This window comes from Hypanus sabinus, chromosome 20 (assembly GCF_030144855.1).
Source record: "Hypanus sabinus isolate sHypSab1 chromosome 20, sHypSab1.hap1, whole genome shotgun sequence".
Lineage (NCBI taxonomy): Eukaryota > Metazoa > Chordata > Chondrichthyes > Myliobatiformes > Dasyatidae > Hypanus > Hypanus sabinus.
In genome coordinates this window covers 32,102,286-32,122,746 of record NC_082725.1, presented here as the reverse complement: position 1 = coordinate 32,122,746, position 20,461 = coordinate 32,102,286, and the positions used below count along the sequence as shown (strand labels likewise).

At 37.4% G+C, this 20,461-nt stretch overlaps 1 protein-coding gene across 1 annotated transcript in view; it reads right to left on the bottom strand.

The window, feature by feature from the left end:
* Positions 1-531: 531 nt before the first annotated feature.
* Positions 532-20,461, bottom strand: part of mylk4b (myosin light chain kinase family, member 4b) — a 164,470-nt gene continuing 144,540 nt past the window's right edge. The window contains exons 12-14 of the mRNA XM_059945306.1: positions 18,729-18,881; positions 9,688-9,820; positions 532-5,524 (exon numbers count right to left, since the gene is read on the bottom strand). Of these exons, the coding sequence (XP_059801289.1) occupies positions 5,444-5,524; positions 9,688-9,820; positions 18,729-18,881 (367 nt within the window). The 3' untranslated portion in view covers positions 532-5,443. The remainder of the gene's footprint in view (positions 5,525-9,687; positions 9,821-18,728; positions 18,882-20,461) is intronic.

The following is a 20,461-nucleotide window of genomic DNA, read 5'->3' as shown; positions in this document are numbered from 1 at the left end:
GGTGAGGTCATTGCATGCCAAATTTTAATGTACGGGCCTTGCTTAATCTCTGCTCTGATGTCCCAATTCGCACATTCCAAGCAGGTTCCCACATGAAATTCATTGTAGAAAAGCCCCAGAAAAAAGAATCCTAGCAGGGGAACAGAGTCAGGAATGGGAGAAGTAACTACAGCTTTCCAAATTGTTCCCATCTTTTCCAGTCTGACACAGCTGCTGAGAGTTAGGCAAAGAAATCTTATTTACCCTCTTAGGAGTTTCACTACTGGCCTCTAGTGGCAGAAAGACAACAAAAGACTTACTGAGTTGATCAGACTCTTCATTACACCAGAATCTGAGAATCTTCGAAAATCTAATTCTGCAACTACAGTATGTCCTTTTACTCTCTCTCCCTCCCTCCCTCTCTCTCTCTCTCTCTCTCTCTCTCTCTCTCTCTCTCTCTCTCTCTCTCTCTCTCTCTCTCTCTCTCTCTCTCTCTCTCTCTCTCTCTCTCTCTCTCTCTCTCTCTCTCTCTCTCTCTCTCTCTCTGTGAAATCTGCAGAACAGTGGTCTTTCTCTTTCCCACTGAATTCAAAGTCATGTTTTGGAATGAAATCCTTTAATCAGTGTAGAACGTTGTCTTAGTTCATCGTGGGGGGGGGGGATATATTTGGTTGCAAACATCACTATTTCACATACAAATATCAGAGATTTTATTTAGAACAATCATACAACTGTAAAAAGCTTGGCTCATTCACAAAAAAGTAAAGGCTCACATGCCTCTGAAAATGTGTACATTTGCAAATTCTATCTTGCATGAAGATATAAAGGGCACATTACTATGAGGGTCAATGTTGAAGTGACATTTAAAGGTCTTGAAACCGAACACCAGAACATCCTAAAGGGATTGCACAGTTAGTACTGCCAATTATTACACACCATCAGCATTTCAACTATGACAAGAAACACCATGGATGGACTTCACTTTCAATGTGACATGCCACACTAGATAGTTATCTGTTGACAGTCAGGCCTTCAGGGAAGGTAAAGACAACACTCTCTGGTTTCTTAACTTGGGCAAGCAGCATAATTCATGTTTAGAAGTTATTTTGAATGGTGATAGAGGATATTATGTAATATGGTACAGGAACGGGCTTCAGCACATTTCCTCATGCATATTTACAAAAAGGTAAATCATGTAAAAATACTTATCCATAGTTTTTCAACTGCTTGGACACTAAGTCAACCTACGTTTATCTGTTCCACAGAATCAAACATTTTCACTGGTTCTGATTGATTTTCCTTAAACTCATTAAAATTAGAGTAAGGTAAAACTGTTATCGAAAATCTACATTACCTCAATTAAGCAACTTCAGCAGACTTTATAAGACCATAAGACCATAGACATCAGAGCAGAATGTGACCATTCGGCCCATCAAGCCTGTTCTACCATACCATCATGGCTAATTTATTATCCTTTCTGATGTCATTTTCCTACTTTCTCCCTGCAACCCTGACTAATCAAGAACCTATGAACCTCTGCTTTAAATATAGTGACTTGGCTTCCACACCAATAGGATAATAAGAATGCAGTAATAAGATACTTCTAGCTCCATTCTCAGTCTTTTCACTGTCATATCTACTTAATATGTTCAATATTTGTAGAACAAACATGCAGTGTTCACTCTGAGATTCTCATCTTGAACAGACATTATGAATCTAACTTTGCTAATGTACTACTAATGTATGCAGATATTCATCTTAAACCACAGCAGTCACTTTAGCACAGCTTACATAATGCATAGATCATGCTTTACCTTATAAAATAAATACATTTAATAGCTTCTGGTGATCATAATTTATATGAACTTTGCTAACTTGCTCAGGACTTAAACAGCCAAATATTAATTTGATTATCATAATTTCAAAAATGTTGTAAATTGGAAAATGTAAGCTGATAATATTTGAACAACTGTATTAATGTCCACACTCAATAGGGCTTACAAGAGTCAAAAAATAATCAGATAATCCTCAGTGAAAACACAGTGAGATTAAGTGGAACATTGAAATATTATATTTTGAGCCAATTGCTCTTCACTAACAATGTATCATGTTTCAGTAGCTTTGAAAACATTGTTACAATTTAATTTGCTTGTTTCAGTTTAAATTAGAAAGAAAATATGATACAGGAACCATAAATTCTTTTGCAAATTGAGGGTAACAGAATGTCTTGTGAAAGCAAGTCTTTAAACTTAGTTGTTACCTGTGATGTAATCAAGTTAGGTATACAATTCACTTAAATTAACCTGTCAGAAATATGACCTTGCCATACCTTTTGAATGCCACATTGTCCAAAACTTCTCCTGTAAAAAATACAATTGAATTGCAAGATCTATTTTTTTTTTAAAGGCCACAAGTTTTATTAAGTTTGACATTATTAGTTATGTTTGTTTTCTTAAACTAAATTCATCCCATTCATTAATATTCTTCAGGGGAGAACGTTATCTGGCCTGTCCTATATTTATCTCCAGTTCTAGTGTGTCTGGTTTGGGAATTGCACCGTCTCGGATCACAAGACTCTGCAGCGGATTGTGAGGTCAGCTGAGAAGATCATCGGGGTCTCTCTTCCCGCCATTACGGACATTTACACCACACACTGCACCCGTAAAGCTAACAGCATTGTGATGGACCCCACGCACCCCTCAAACAAACTCTTCTCCCTCCTGCCGTCTGGTAAAAGGTACCGAAGCATTTGAGCTCTCACGACCGGACTGTGCAACAGTTTCTTCCCCCAAGCCATCAGACTCCACAATACCCAGAGCCTGGACTGACATCTGCACCATTTATTGTTATATTGAAATTTGTCCTCTACTGTGCCTATCATCTTGTTTGTTTGTTTGTTTGTTTATTTATTTATTTATTATTGTACTCCCCTGCGCTGTTTTGTGCACTTTATGTAGTCCTGTGTAGGTCTGAGTCTAGTGTAGTTTTTATGTTGTTTTATGTAGTCTAGTGTAGCCTTGAGTTGTCTCACATAGCCTCGTGTAGTTTTGTGTTGTTTCATGTAGCACCAGGGTCCTGGAGGACCATTGTTTCATTCTTATTGTGTACTGTACCAGCAGTTTATGGTCAAAATGACAAAAAAAACTGACTTGACTAGTGTGGTTGACTCTTAAATGTCCACTGAAATAGCCTAGCAAAATAGGGAAATTAAGAGCAATTAATGATAACCAATAAACACTGGCCTTGCAACACACACAAAATGCTGAAGGGACTCAGCATTTTGTGTGTGTTGCTCAGATTTCCAGCATCTGCAGATTTTCTCTTGTTTGTAAACATTGGCTTTGTTGGCTATCCAATCCCAAAAAAAGGTAATTTAAAAAATGCTTTAGCATCCCATTTTGTTCAAAATTAAATGCAATTTCTTGTGCCTTTGGCTTTTCTCTTCAGGGGTTTCCTTAGGTTCTCTGAGTCTGGTCTCATTATCTCACTGTCTATTGTCTGATCATTTTCCATGGGGTCACCTCTGCCTCTCTTTAGTAGACTTAATGTGAGTAATGATTTCCAGGGTACGGCATGTTAACAGTACCACTGTCCAACAGAAAAACAATGGCATGCTACAAAGAAAACCAATGTCAAATAGTGGACAAATCTGGCCAAATATCAGCATCAGTGGAATTATAATAATACAGAATTGCAATTTCTTTGAGAGGGAAATTACAGCATTACCCTGCACTCCTCTTTCCTCTTAAAATTCTAATTATGATCAGGCATAACTGAAAGTACTGTCTGATGAACAGCCCCTCCTTCTGTTGAGGTAAATTAACATGATTATTCACCCATAGATTGCATCTAGGCAGAGAACTTCAGCTAAATTTAAAATCCACAGTGGTTAGAGTGTAGAAAATTTGGTTTGTTTGGAATTCCAATCTCTTAGTGCACTTTTAAGAATCATGTTAATGGAGCTTTGTTACGCTCCCTTGCTTTTGTCTGAGAGGCATGGGGGCTAGGGGAGGGGAGGTGTTGGGGAGTGGGCTGATGGCAGAAATCAAAAACAGTTTCTCACACTTCTGGACTCTGACACAGAGACTGAACTTTGACTGCCTATGACAAAAGTATAGACTTAAAAGTTTGAATTAATTGTCTTTTCAATCATTGCATTTGCCTGTCTTAAGTTGGTACTTACTTCAAGAATCTGAGGTTTAACTCTTACATACTGTTTGGGTCAAATTAGACGCATTTTGACATTTGACAGCAGTAAAAACACCCTAAATGCCATTTTTTTTTGTAGCTGAAATATGATGACTTTTCCTAAAGTGACCCAAACTGGGCAAAAATGAAAATATTTAAAAATGTTATACTTTTGTACAGGTGCTACAAATATTTGTACATTGAGGCCGTTTATCGAAATGGATTTTACATCTCTGAAACATTAATTAAGGATTAATCACCCATTTTTTAATGTCAGATAGGCTATTTATACATTCTAAATAGATGTGTGGTTCAAAATTTGGTATAGACACCTGTTATGAGGGGATTCTTGGGCCGGGTCAAAATTGACCCAGACCATACCGTGAAGGTATAGAATATGAACAGTATGTAAGGGTTAAATACGGGTCATAACAGGCCAAAGCAATGCAAAAACTCAATAAAACAAGACAACAAATTACACTGGGTGTTTGGCAACTTGTTGCGATGCCAATGTCACAGTAAAACTGAGGCAAAATAATCGTAAAGCAACAAGTTAAAAAATCACAATGTTCCATTCAACTCTCTGGTAATGAGCTTGAGCACCCAGAGGTATCTGTAAAATGTCCAGTTCAAGGAGCTGTAAATCTGTAAAAGTTGAAACTAAAGAGATGCCACATGAGGGTGGCAGTACACCAGTGTTATTAGGTTCAAGTACAGGCAGAGGTTCTGTGCCAAATCAGAACCAATTAGACCTTTGTAAATATACTTTTAAAAAGTTTCTCTTACATTCTTTTGACTGAAGTTTCATTTTAGATCTGCAGCGATTTAAGACAAAAACATTTAAAAATCTGAATTACCTTATTTAATTCAGTTTCTCCAACCTGGCATTTGATTGCAAAGGATATGAAAACTAGCAGTGTTGGGGGCATTTGCTGTCCCTAACCCTTAGTTTTGGGATGTCTTAAAATGATAATTACACATCATTAACAAATGAAAGCTCAATTGCATAAAAATTGCAGCAAAATTAATATAATGAGTTTTACTAAAATAACTACAATCAAACCATACTGCCACTCTTGTGGTAGAAGAATTAATAAATCAAAATGATGCCCGTAAGTTTTCATGAATCATATTACTTTTACCCAAACACATACTTCTAATTCTAAACTGCTCTACTGAAAGGATAACTAAATGTGGTTCAGCAAGGTTGAGGCAAATCCAGTGGGTGATGTCCTGACTGAAAAGGGGAGGTGCAGTAGGTCCAGTCAGTGGCAGCTCATACTTCAGCAGGGCCCAAAGCCCCAGAATCACTGAGTTTCTTCAATCGATTTGCAGCAGTTACTGCATAGTAATTCTTCTACATAGGGACAAAAAAAATGAAATGAGAACACCATCTACTCTTTCTCACATAAGAATTTGTCAGAAGCATTGGTAAAAAAAGAGTCATGCATCACTTCTGGCACAAAGATTGTGAAAATTTTGTCACATTGCTGAAAATGTTGTTGACAGGAACTAGTTACTTCAACATGTATTAAAAGTCTATAAACCTGATAGCACTCTTTTCATTTCCTCCATAATCATTGCAATTATTTTAACAATCTGTTGTTAAAGCACATTGGGGTTCAGCTTGAAGATTAAGAAGATAAAGAATGACAATTTCAATCTGCTTTAAGGTGCTATAATTTGTGATTGTTTCTGGATAGCTATGGAGCTGGGTTGTGGTGGGAAAGAAGAATTACCAACATTCTTTCCATTTCCTCACTCTCCATGAAGTTACTCAACCTAGGTATGAAGAACGTAAAATAGTTTGGACGTTAAAAATCTGAAATCAAAGTAGAAGGTGTTGTAAGTCTTTAGCTGCTCAGTGCTAGAACTAATGAAAAATAATTGAACTGAAATATTATCTTTAATTCTCACTCCATTAATACCAGCTCATTTACTGACATTTCCAATACAGCCAATCTTCAGTTTGTGTAACGGCTCCATTACTAAGGAAAGTTTATTCACCAATTTTTCCAGGTCAGAGATATTCATTTTCTATATTAATCTCTATCATATTTCTCTCCAACACTTGCTTAAATTCTTTCCATGATATTGAATATTCATTCTTACTCTACCCATAATTAAACTAATAAAATATACAGTGGATTCCAGTTAATTAGGCCATTGGTTGATTGGAGCAGCCACTTATTTGGGAGCAGCTACTCATAAAGAACAATATTAATTGGGAATATTGATGGGATTCCCTTTGTTTACTTGGGACACCAGACTGTTGCCAAACAGGTTCTAACTAGTGTCAGTCACACACACTTGTTTGGCGGTTAGACATTATGCCGTGCTTAGGGCAAACAATTTTTAAGTAGAATCAGTTGTGTATGCTTGTGTTCAAAAAGCAATGATTTTTTTCACTGATAGTTGGCAAAAAATGAATAGTAGTGCAATTCAGAACTGTTTTGCTCACTGAAGTGAAAATGAAATTATTTCACTACTTCAAGTTCGGGACTAGTTTAGAATTAAGCAGCAGTATAATTCAGTTGATTAATTAATTTATGATTAAAAAGCTATCATTGGAAAGAAAAACACATCTTGGGTGGAGAGATTTGCAAAACCTGGCTTATCCAGAAGCAATTTACCTAAAATTGTTCAAGAGGCTAAACCATTTGTACTGTCAGCATGTCCTGAGCTATAGAAGGAATGCAGCAGTAAGAGAACAGAACGAAAAGAGAAATAAACATTAAGAAATTCTTCATTAAACACCAAATGTGAGCTCACAACATCTAATTACATTTAATACACATCCAAATACATAGTATGCACAGAAAAAAATGAAAAACATATATTAGAGAGTTTTTCAAATGTATCTGAGATATTTCTGAGAAAATTTAAAATCTATTAGCTTTATCCATAAAACATGCAAATTTCATAACTATTGGTGCAAGGCTTGGAATGAAGTTAATACATAACTTATTTGTGGGAACAATGCAAAAGCCAGATAGTAACTCAGACTGAAATATGACCCATAGATATGATCAATATGCCTTTTTGTCTCTGCAGGTAGAGGGTTCAATATGGTTTAGCTAAAAGAAATTGGATTTCTATGCTAGTAAACATTTTTGTTTTGGAAAATGTTGATTTGGCTAAATAAAAGCACAGTCGTTTGCAAAATCTGCTGCTTCCAGAGTCAAAATTGCATCTGGGAACATAACAACACAAATCTGTGGCGTTCCAACATGAAATTGCTCCATCAATTATTTCATGGGACCACAAGCCATAGTATGCAGACTCCTGGGAGCAATAGGAGAAACTGTGTGATAACAAATTTAAAGGTTTATTAATGAGAGCAGGGCAGCGAGATGGTGTGTGGTGGGTATGTGAAGGGTTGTGCGCGGTGTTGACTTTAGCGAAAGGATTTTGTGAGATGATCCGGCAGGTTTTTGGGAGGGCTCAGGTACAAATGATAATAATAATTCCCTTATGAAGGGTTAAAGTTAAAACAACACACTCGTAGAGGTAGGAATATCTAGTAAATATGGAGGTTTGAGACCTTTGCACTACTTTATTGGCAGTGTTGTCCTTGTTAAAATAACAAGTGGGTAAATTTGCTAAGGATTTAGGGATCATTTCCATGACCTAAATCCCTAGCATGAACTTCAGGAAAATAGTGAGTCTGTCCTATTCACATATTAGTGAGTCTGTCCTATTCACTTTGTCTCAAGATTGCTGGGATTTTCCTGGGTTTTCAAGTTGAGAGTAGCCATGGCAGGCATGTAAATAAGACAAGAAGTTAAACTAGGCCTTCTACCTCAGCTTCCTTCTTATTGACCACCTCCTTAGTGAGGCACTCAGAGAATCAACCTTCTGCTCAATTTTAACGTTGTTTGCTGGTACAATTTTTAAAAATTATCATAACAGCTGCAAATAAATACTTATTCATTGCAATTTACCTTCAGTGCAACTTGAGGTTCCAACTGGTTTTACTAACATTTTACATGTTGTACTTGAAGCAGGGACTTTCAACAAAATTGGCCGTAGCTTTAGAATGAACCAATCAATTTTTGAAGTTTCTGATCATTGCATTTGCAGGCCTTTGAACATGTCTCCAAAATTACCAGGATTCTTCCAACTCCAAAGATGCTAATTCACATATATTAGAAGGTTTTGAATGACATTTCTAATTTTATTTATCAAAAAAGTTTTCATGCCTAATTCTAATAAAAAAAGTTTTTTTTAATTTTGATTAATTTATAATCAAGGTACTCATGGGTGATGGTTTAACATGGTGATGTTTATATAATGTTTTAAAGTTATATAAACTTTTTAATATAATATTCAGCAGCTTTGACCAAATTACATGAAGGTAGCCCTTTTAGTTGTATGAATGAAATTCTTAAAATTAAAAGGCTACCAGTTCAAAACAGATTTTGTATTTGACTAAATACAAAAACCCGAAGGAATAAAATTTAAGCAATGGAATTATAAAGCAACATACACAAAATCCTAGGGGAATTCAGCAGGTCAAGCAGCATCTATGGAAATGAACCTTTGATGTTAGGACTGGAATGGTGAAGGAAGATGCCAGAACAAAAAAGTGGGGATAGGGGAAGGTATAGGGGAATCCAGGTGGGTGGGAAGGGAAAAGGGCTGGGGATGAAGGAACCTGATAGGAGAGGAGAGTGAGCCATAGGAGAAAGGGACGAAGGAGGGACACCAGAGGGGGGTGATAGTCAGTTGAGAAGAGGTAAGAGGCCAGAGTGTGAATAGAAGAAGAGGGCAGGGGAAGGGATTTTCTCTTAACTGGAAGGAGACATTGATATTCATGCCATCAGGTTAGACCACCCAGATGGAATACAAGGTGTTGCTCCTTCACGCTGAGGGTAGCCTCATCATGGTGCAAGAGGAATTATGAAAATGGAAACCTTGTGCCCTCATCTGATGACTAAAGTTAGCTCAGTGACTCCAGATGGCAGGTAAAGCTCTCCTCCTGCCTCAGAGTACAAGAGTCAGGCCCCACTGGTTATTCTAATCCTGAGGCGTTGGAATCTCCTCCTGCTGTTAGTGTTGGTGGATCCTCCCAACGGAACGTGGCAGGGAAGTACAGGGGAGTTTTTAAAATCAGAATGCAGGGAAACAGGAAAAAATATCACCAATATCTCCGGTAAAAACTTCTGGAAATCAGTCTTTTTGAACTGGCAACCTGAACTCCAAAAGAATCCACCCAATTAGTCACTGCACCCACTGAGCAGGAATACAACCTGGCTTCCACTAACATGTGCTTTAGTATCATCCACTATTCATATTCCAGTGGAAACACATTTAAGGAGCGAGTCCAAATGGCAGTCAATATTGTACATTAGGTTAACCACCAGTGATGAGATATCAAATTTTTCCCTATGAAATTTTCACTTTGGCTTTTAGCAGCTAACATGGGCCATACTTCAGGTCCGTGGTTTCACCTTAAGGAAGGGCAACATTAAAACTAGGAAATGATTCATTCAGTTCTATTGCAAGCTGTCGTTGTACCTTCCACAGCCGCCGCACCATGTATTTCTGAAGAAGGATCTGGGACTTGAGACGAACCTTACATTGTTTAGCTTTCTCTGCAATGTTATTTAGCCAGGGCTGTTTTAGACACTGGGCTGCACTTATTCTTGCACTACACGAAAAAGAGAAGAGGAATATCATCTTTCAGTTTATTGGTATTTTAATGTTCGTTAATAGCATTTATAAACTTATACTTGCAGCAAAAAAAATACAAAACAAGAGTAACATTCACAGAAACAAACCATAGTCTCATGCATCAAGTCACTGTGAGGCCTCTTTGGCGATTTATAGCACTTGAATCAGAGCATGAAATTTAAGCACAAGAACATTATGTGCATTAAGTACATGCATAACTGACGTCTCCAGCCATGGCTAGGATGTCAACTAGAATGCGCTAGCCACAGAAGCAAATTCATTTTCGTATTCACACTTCAACAAGAAGCTCGGCAAGGGCTATGGCTTGGAATATTCTTGTGATCCACAAGGCATAAGAATTGTATGGGTAGGGTGGAGAAACTAAGAAGACACTGCATGTTTGCAGTTTCCCTCTCCAGCTTTTCCTCACTTTTCTACCAAAGCTAAAGCAGTAGCTAAAATAAGTATTAACAATTTTAGTTTCCATTGCACTTTCAGTGAAATTGCAGCAGTTGGGGACGAGATATAATTCTAGGGAAGTTGTTATTCGATGAATGAAGTTATTTCAATGTTGCAATACATTTCTGACTCATGGTTATTTAGTATTCTAATCCATTTAAATATTGGTAGTGTTTTGAAGAGAATTGTGTAAATATGCAGCACAACCTAACTATTCAGCGAGGTCTTTGGAAAAGCAACCAGTTGGTTCCATTCTGCTGCCATTTTCCATTCATTACTGTTCTTTTTAGAGTATTTATGCATTCTCTTCTTGAAGAAAGTGTTCCTATCTTTACTGGAATTGCTACATATAGTGGAAAAACTGACAGAGGCAGATGTATGGCTGAAATTGGAAGGCACTTATAACATGAGGATTTTTGCTGCTCTTTGTGTTTCCTTTTTGAACTTCTGCTGAGATTTTCCAAGTACCATTTCCCACACAACTTAGAAACTGTGCCCTGTGCTGATGTGCCTGTGTAAACAGCCTGAGAATGGTAACAGAAAATAAAATGCAAGAGACAGAGAGATGACAATGATTCAAACATCGTTTTATGAGGAAAATAACAAATAAGAGTGAGGGAGAGAAAGAGAGAGAAAACAAATACCAACTGTCAAAAAGGCAGAGTATCCAATCTACATGAATATCAGAATATGGTATATCATTAAACATTTTCATAATAATCCATCGTACAAACCCATGCTCAGCTCCAAGCATCCATTTGCAGGCTGGAAGCACTGAGATTATTTGTCTGGGGCAGTTACTGTATTTTACATTTCTGTTCAGAAATAACAAATGAAAGTGCTTGAAAATAGAAATAGCAGATGAATTTAAAAAATCAGAAACCAAGTTAAACAATGTAAGCACGCAAGGACATTTCACACGATTATCTGCTGTCATTTTTAAGAATTCCAAACAATGTTTAACAATCCTCAGCCAATGCTTTGTGGAACACTACAATCAAGATGCTGAAATGCAAAACCTTCTTTGCAAACTTGTTCCACAACTGTAAATCAAAGCCATTTTTGTAACATAATTTTCAGTCTGTAATTTGACTAAGGTTTCAACAACGTGAGGTGAACCAGAACCGCAGTTATCAGTTTACATTGGGTCTATCATGACACTGGGGAGTTTATAGACATTTTAATTCAGACGCAAACAGCTAACATTTTAAGATTATTTTCAGTCCTCATCCCCACCACCCGCTAGACTTGAGCTGGTTGCTATGATATAATTACATTGCAACAGGGGATTGAATGTTTCATGTGTAGCTTGTTGATACTTTAATTTTCTGTTAAAATAAACCAACTTTCAGAAGCAATCTTGTTCTCTGACATGGGAATTTTGGAGCACGGAGACTTGCTGAGTCTATGCCCCTACTCCGTGAAAGTATGACAGATCGTGATCCAAATCCCTGGACCTACTATTTCTTCATATACTGTACCTTCCTGCACTAACCTATTAATCACAGGTTTAAGATGATTAATTGAGCTAATGCCTACTGTTTTTGAGGGAGAGTTTCATGCTATTCTTATCCATTATATATTGAAGTACTTCTTCTGGCCTAATTGTCCTGTTTCTCAGTTTAAACCATACCTGTTGAAAACGTTTTGCTCTGTCTCCACCATCAAGCCTTTTCAGAATTCTGAAAACACGAATCAAATCATTCCTAAACTCTTAATGTCCCAAGCCTAGATTTTAAAATTTCTGATTATAATCTGACCCATGGCATTTGGAAAACTTTGCACTGCATTCCTTCAAGGCCCCTATATTCTCCCTAGGGTGCAGGTGCACTATAGTGAGGGTATTGCATAATTGGGTCGAAATTTACTCACATTGCCTCCTGTTCTCTAATCACTCCATCTTTCCATTGTAGTCTTATGGTTATAAAGGCTAACCAGTTCCACTTTTTAAAATGTTACTTTTGTTTTAACCGCAATATTTTATGGAAAAGCTTTAAATCTCCATGGAACGTCCATTATTACAAGCTGTACCTCCGTTTAAAAATATTCAGAGCAATCTTTTTATTGCATTCAAAATTATACTCCAAACTTAACTGTTTTTAAATCCATTTGCCACAGTTTATTCTCACCTCTTATTCTATCAGTGTCCATTTGAGACTTGTACTCTTATTTACACTACATACACAACCTAAGCAACACTGTGTCATAACAAATTTGGGTATCTGTTTTTTATTGCATTATTATGACCATTATTATCTATAAACAGATGTTCTGCTCCTTTTGTGACATCATTCATCACCTCATTGTAAACTGAATATGTCAATCACCTTAATTCTCTACTACCACCAAACTGTTCTCCTTAACAGATCAACTAATTTTAATTCCATAAACTTTAATTTTAAACTGATTATTTTAATGTGAAACCTTATTGGTCCATTTAAACATATATTGACATTGCTGTTTCCCTGATGCTTTAGTTACTTTCTCAAAAATTCAATTATGTTGCACAGAAATGACTAAACTTTAAGAATTTATGTTTGCTCTCCTCATCAGCTCAAATTTCCCCGAGTGCTCAATCACTTTGTCCCTATTTATAGAATTCACCAACTTCTCCACAACAGATGTTAGATTAATACACTTAGATCTCCATAGCCACTTTCCTGTTACCCTGCTAATATGGTTGGCTACCAGGAAACCTGTTGAAAAAAGTTGAGGTATAATCAGTAGTCTCTTTAGAATTCCAGAAAACCCATACTTCAAGATTAAATAATTGAAAACCCCTCTCCCCAATCTCTTCCCACCTTGAATAAATATCCAGGCCTCCATGTCAGGATTTGATCTCATAAATCTTGGTCTAACTTACAGAGCACCCAAACTGAGGGAAGGTGCTGCTGCCATTCCACTGGCTGTTACTCGGCATTCAACAATGAGCTAGGAAAGACCTCACAGTTACAGGAAAGATCTGAAAGCCTAATGAAATACGAGAGGAGAGTCTGGACATGTGGAAACAACTTCCATTGGAATGGTTTCACTTCAAAGAAAATTCTGGGCCACATACAGTACATCGCAAGTCAATAGTTCAACGGACAAAATGCTGGAGGAGTTCAGCAGACCATGCTGTGTCTACGTAGGGAAATGGACCGTCAGTGTTTTGGCCTCAGAACCTCTGTCGGGACTGGAAGGGAAGGGGGCAGAAAGCAGAATAAGGTGGTAGGGAGAGTGGAAGGCAGGGATGATGTGAGAAACTGGGAGTGAAAGGCAGAAGATGTGTGGGGCTTAAGAAGATAGAATCTGATAGGAGAGGACAGGAGAATGGAATAAGTGGAAAAGGTGGGGAACACATTATAATCAAATCAATAGATATTTGGTTATTATGGGAATCAAGAGATAAGGGGGAGAGTGGCCGGGAGGTAAAAAATCATCATTGATCTCACTGAATGGAAAATCAGGGGCAATTCAATGAGAGGAATAACATATTATTCTACAATATCATAGTAAAATACATGCTCCATTTAGTGAGCAAAAGATTGAAATATTTGTCATTCATTTCATAATGCAAGTCATACCCCGTACAGTATAGTAGGTACTGATAAAGTAATATTTAAAGCATGCTCCATCAATCTCGATATTTAGAGTCATAGAGCACTATGGTACAGAAACAAGCCCTTTGTCCTAACCAGTCCATTCTAAGCTGTTTTTCTGCCTAGTCCTATCTACCTGCACCTGTACCACAGACCTTCATATCCTTCTCATCCTGTACCTATTCAAATTTTATTAAATGTTGCAAGTGAACCTGCATCCATTACCCCTGTTAGCTCTTGATCCACCCTCTGAGTGAAGAAGTTGCCCTCAGGCTTCCCTTAGATGTTTCACCTTCCACAATTAACCAATGAACTCTCGTTCTAGTCCTGCCCAACCACAGGGGTAAAGGCCTGTATGTATGAACCCTTCCTATACCCCCTACAATTTGCAAATACCTCTATAAGATCTCTCCTCATTCTCCTTCACTCCTGTGAATAATGTCCTAATCTATTTGACCTTTCCCGATAACTCAGACTCTCGAGTCCCAGCAACATCCTTGTAAATTTCCTCTGCACTGTTTCAAGCATATTGCTATCTGTTCTATAGGTTGGTGACACAAACTACAGACAATACTCCAACTTTGACTGCATCTTACAAAACTTCAACATAACATCTCAACTCCTGTACTCAGTGCTCTGATTTATAAAGGCCAATGTGCTAAATGCTCCCTTTATGACCTTATATGGCTCAAACTCGTCTGCATTAAATTCCTCCCTCACACTTGTCTACCTGAAATTCCATCTGCTATCTTACAGCACATTTTCCCAGCTAGTCCAGATAACATTGATAGTATTCCTCACTGTCCACTATACCCACAATCTTGGTATCATCCACAAATTTTCTGGCCCAGTTTACCACATTAATATACCATAGACAATAAACAACAAGATACCCAGCACCATAATTTCTGAATTACGGACACAAATTAACTTGTAATGTGATTTCAGTTTTTCTTTCAGTTTGCAGATCACCTATTGAACCCAATAGATAACTTAACTAAAAGATGATCTTCTTAATATTGATTTTTTTAAATAAATGTACACAGAACACAGAACAAGAGCTTCCATTTCTTGGTGCACAGGTGAATTAGAAAATTCTGATTTACCAATACTCTTTTTTATTAACACTGCCATTCTATTCTAGTCCCAGTAATAACACACTCGAATGTAATCATGTCAATATGAGCTGAATTTTCAAATGTTCAAAAAAATTGAAAAGTAAAATTTATTATCAAAGTACATATATGTCTGCATATACAACTCTGAGATTCATTTTCTTGTGGAGATAATCAATAAACCCATAATAGATTAATAATCATAATAGAATTAACAAAAGACCCCACCAACTGGATGTTCAACCAGTGTGCAAAAGACAAAAGAAACAGTGAAAATACAAAAAGAAAGAAATAATAAATAATTAAGCAATAAATATCAAGAGCATGAGATGAAGAGTCCTTGAAACTGAGCCTATTGGTTATGGGAATGATGAGGTAAGTGAAGTTGAGTGAATTGTTTGCTGAAAAGGAGAGTTCAATTTTGAAAATTGATGTGTTCTTGATGGGTTGCTAGCACAAAGTCAGCACCGACGATTATCCCAGCTTTGGGATAATCAGGCCCAAAGTGCAACCAATTTTGGATTTTGGCTTCACTGACACAGCACTGCTGAGTTTCAGACAATACATAACCAGCTGACAGCACATTGCTGTGAATCTGGGGCCTCAGCATTGCTGGCAGAGGGTCTTAGATGTGCAACATGGGTGAAGGAAATTAGAATGGGGTTCAATGTGGACTGGCAGTGATCTTGATTTTCCCTTGGTCCTCTGAATCCACACTCACCAGGAAATTATTTAAAGCATGCTTTTTGGTAGATTCATGCAGAAATCTCTTCAACAACATCTGAGTTGACATTGGAGTCAGCACAAAACGTGTATTATTCAGGAGAGTCCAGATTCTTGGACTGGGCCTGAGATGGGATGCCCATCCTCTTTCAGATGAAAACGCCCTCGTTCCTGATTCAAGCTGTGCGTTGGTTGCACCTGTTTCTGCCTTTGCCTATGTTCCTAAGAGCTGTCATTGAAACAAATACTGCATTCTGACCATCAGTTATCACGTCTCCTTTACTAATGGCAGGTCAATCCACTGATGTCATAAGTTCTGCAGTTAGTATTTAAACTAAGAAGACTGATAAGATTCCTATTTGTTCTCTTGTAGGAGAGGAGCAAGAGATCCCACCTAATGGGATATCTAATGATGAACAAACTATTAACCAAATGTTGCAGTAAATTGTAATGATCACCACAGGGGTGAAGGAATGGGAGAGAAGTCGGATTGCAAATGGAATATGTATATTTTATGGAGTAGAATATATTTTTGTTTGCAAATAGCAATTCAGATACACAAACAAAAAATATGTTAATTTAGGATTAATACCATTCTGAAATTAACATGCAAAATATGCACACTATAAAATAATTTTTAGGCTATGAAGGAATGTGGACTAAGCAATCAGCAAATTGTACAGTGTGCCCCATGCATAAGCTTTGTAAATATCATGCAAGTAGCAATTGTGGAAAAACCATAGCAAGCCACAGTATAAATGAAGCTCTATATCATATTTAAATCATCGAATTTTTCTTGCAAGAAGTAGAAAATCTTCATGTGATTTAAAATGTTCACATTGAAGTAACTTCATTTGAAGGTTATAAACTAAAATTTAAAAAGAAAATTCTGCACCTATACGTAAAATGTTTAAACTGGTGCAACATGCAATTTTCAACAGCACAGGACTCTTCCATGTTAAAGGTCAAAGATGATAGTGTAATTTTGTAAACATGGATGACCTGTAATATGAAGCAGAGTAAAACCTGCTCTGTTGAAAGACGGAAACAGCAATGATAATGTATCATTTATAATTATCATGTCGAGCTGCATGCAGGTATCAAGCAGCTAATGGCCCTTGACGGTAATATTAGACTGTTTTTGCTATTTTATTTTTGAGTGTCCTGAATGACATCCTCATCTATCACTCATGCAGATCACTATGCATTCAGTACAAGCTGAAAAGAGGCAAAATGTTAAAAGTGACATGACTTTGTTTGTATTAATCATACAATACTAAGTATATTTTCTTATGCACCAAGGCCCAGGTTTATGAAATACAGAAACTAATTAAAAGTATTTCTGTATTTTCATAAATGTTTATTGCTCATGTACATCAGCCTGACCTTTAAGGTACAAGGGCATGAACAGCAAGACAAAGCCAATGTACAGGTATACGTATACTGCTTTCATAACACTTATAAACAAGACAGGGACCTTGTAACCAAGCTTGTGGTGAAGATTTTGGTCTGACAACCAGGGGTGCTTAAGAGCCTCATTTGCACTTATCCTCCAGCTGAAGGAAAATAAAAGTAAGATGACAGCAGTTGATACACAGTAGATTTGATGGTACAACGTATAACAGAGCCACAGCATTGGTACAAACTTGACATCAGATATAGGTGCAATATACTTAAAATTCTGCCAGAACATTAGACAATTCATCAGATTTTCTAAAAAAGTGAAATACCATGCTTCAATTCATTAAACATAAATTAATCCTGAAATCAAATTTACACTAGAATAGTAACAGCTTTTAATTATATGTTTCCAGCTTAGGGATATTTAAAACTAACCAAAATGAAAATGGTATAAGTTATCTCCTACTGACTGCTCAGCAGCAATGAGGTGGGGAAAGAAATTCAGTCCATTGTAGATACTGAAGCAGCTTGGCAGCTTTAACTATTCCTTAGAATGATAAGTCATTCTTGACATTGTGAGTCCAGAGCTTTTTTATCTTCTTCATATGCCTTTTCATGTACTTTCATATAGAGGACTTGGAAGATTTTTGAGCTGTTTCCATTCCTACACTGCAATTGTCTTGCTTACTTCTCTTTTATGCATCTGTTTTCAAATCTTTCCCTTATAACTTTATTCTTGAATCTTTACACTTTGGTGATTCTCTCAACCAGCTTATTGTTGGTCATACCTTTCCATAAGTCCTTGTGCTCGGCTCTATTTAACTGGTGGTAACCAGGTATTTTCTTTTTTTAAATAACATATGCAATGATTCAGCAACAGTTTCTTATAATCCATCAGATTTCTGAATGGCTCACAATCCAAGAACACCAGCTCATTATTCCTTCGTTTGCACTATTTATTTTGTGATTTGTTGTAATTTTATGTCTTAGCACTGTACTGCTGCTGTAAAGGATGCCACAGTAGTGTAGCGGGTAGCACAATGCTATTACAGCTCGCGGGGTTGGAATTCAGATTTCAGTTCCGACATCCTCTGTTTGAAAGTTTGTACATTCTTCCCGTGTATGCATAGGTTCTCCCCCAGATGCTCCAGTTTCCTCCCAGAGACCAAACACATCCTGGTTAGTAAGTCATTTAGTCATTGTAGACTACCCTGTCAGCATGCTAGGGTGATATTGGTGGGTTACTAAGTCGCACTGCTTGGTGGGCCGAAGGGCTTGTTCTCAAGGTATCTCTAATATTAACTAATTGACAGCAAATTTTCCTTCAGATAGGATAGTGATAATAAACCTGATTCTGATCTTATCTTTCTGAGCATTAATCTTTCATTTCATTTTTATTTACTCCTTCCATTAAAATCTGCTCTGATACTTGACTTAAATTTCTTAACTTTTCATCCACTTCAAGGGCGTTTTCTATTTCTTTGGTGTCCCAGTGAAAGAAGTCACTGCAGAGTACCATTTCAAAAGCCCAGCAGAAGTCAACGCTGCAAAAACCAACAGCTGATTGATTGTAAGATGCATTAGGAAAATTTAACTGATAACCTACCCCTTTTCTTTGATGAGAAGTTTTGATATGAATTCTTTGGCGTCTTCAGAAACGTTTTCAAATTCTTCATCATCCAAGTCCCACTTACAGGCAAGAATGTTATTTAGGGTTTCATTGTCATCTTCCCCAAGGAATGGAGAAAGTCCACTGAGCCTTTTAGTGAAAACAGATAAACAGGGAATTAATATTGACTGATTAGTGGTGGTGCAAACAGGAAAAAGTGTTTTGGATTTTTTTAATGTATATATCCTGTACATGTTGAGCTAGAACAACTTGCATCAAACAAGGACGACAATGGAAAAAAAAAGAAAATAAAAATAAACCAATCATTAGTATAAACTATAACATTGCCAAATGCTTGCAACTAGAAATGAATCAGAACAGAGGCAGTATTGGAAGAAATGGCATTGTTAGAAACCAACATCAAGGACACACATGGCCATGAAAGTTTTAGACCAGAAGACCATAAAAGGAATAAAAAAAAATTCCACCCCTTTGTCTAGTCCCCAACCTGACCTTTTACCTTTTTTCACTTGCCTATCACTTCCTCCTAGTTCCCCCATCCACCTGGCTTCACCTATCACCCTCCAGCTAGCCTCTTAACCCTCCCCCCTCCCCCACTGTTCTGTTCTGGGATCTTCCTCCTTCATTCTCAGTCCTGATGAAGGGTCTCGGCCTGCAACGTTGACTGCTTATTCATTTCCATAGATGCTGCCAGACCTGCTGCATTCTGCCAGCATTTTGTGTGTTACTAAGAAATAGGGAGGAGGCTGTTTCTCCCCACGAGCTTGCTCCAGCATTTAGTAAAATCCTGGCCTATACAACTTCCCTCAAATCCATTTTCCTGCCTTATCTCCAGAACCCCTGGTTCTATTACAGATTAGAAATCTATCTTTACCATGCTTATCTATCAACCTGCCCTACAGGGTATTGGTAGAGTAATTGGTGACTATAAATAACCCCTTGTGAAGATGACTGGTGAGAGAGTGAAGAGGCTGTTAATGTGTATGTGCTAAGAGAAACTGTTTCGGGGAAATAAATAGGAAACTGGAAAATGGACAGGACAACTCTGAGAGCAGGCATTGGCTGAACGACCTATTCGCAACTCATAAGTAGTATCAAAATGGAAATGTGAACAGGAATGTATGAAGACTAAATAAAGGAGATGACAAGGCTGATTGATTTATTGTAAATTGGTAGGATAATTGGAAAGGATCAATCATTACACGTAATGAGAGTGGGGGAAGGAATTGTTCTTCCACTTTGTTCTACCTGTGCCATTGTGAGGAAGGTACTTGACTATATACAACGTAAACTGTCTGCAAGTGCTTGGAGTACCTGTTGCTTGGAGTACCTGTTGCTTCAAGATGGATTCATAACTAAAGGCCAAAAGGATAAACAAATAAACCAAGGTAATAGAGGACAAAAATGTCACACTAACTCTGTGCTAGTTCAGTAATAGTTGAACTGAAACCATGTTCGGTATAAATATAGTACAGGAGCAATGTATAAAAAATACATTATTCCTGTAAAAAGAATGTGCTGCACCTGGACAACTTAAACACCTATGTCAGGATGCTGTCCGTTGACCATAGATCAGCGTTTAATACCGCCATACCCACAGTCCTGATCAATAAGAAACGGAACCTGGGCTTCTGTACCTACCTCTGCAAATGGATCCTCGACTTCCACACAGGAAGACCACAATCTGAGCAGATTGGTGATAACATCTC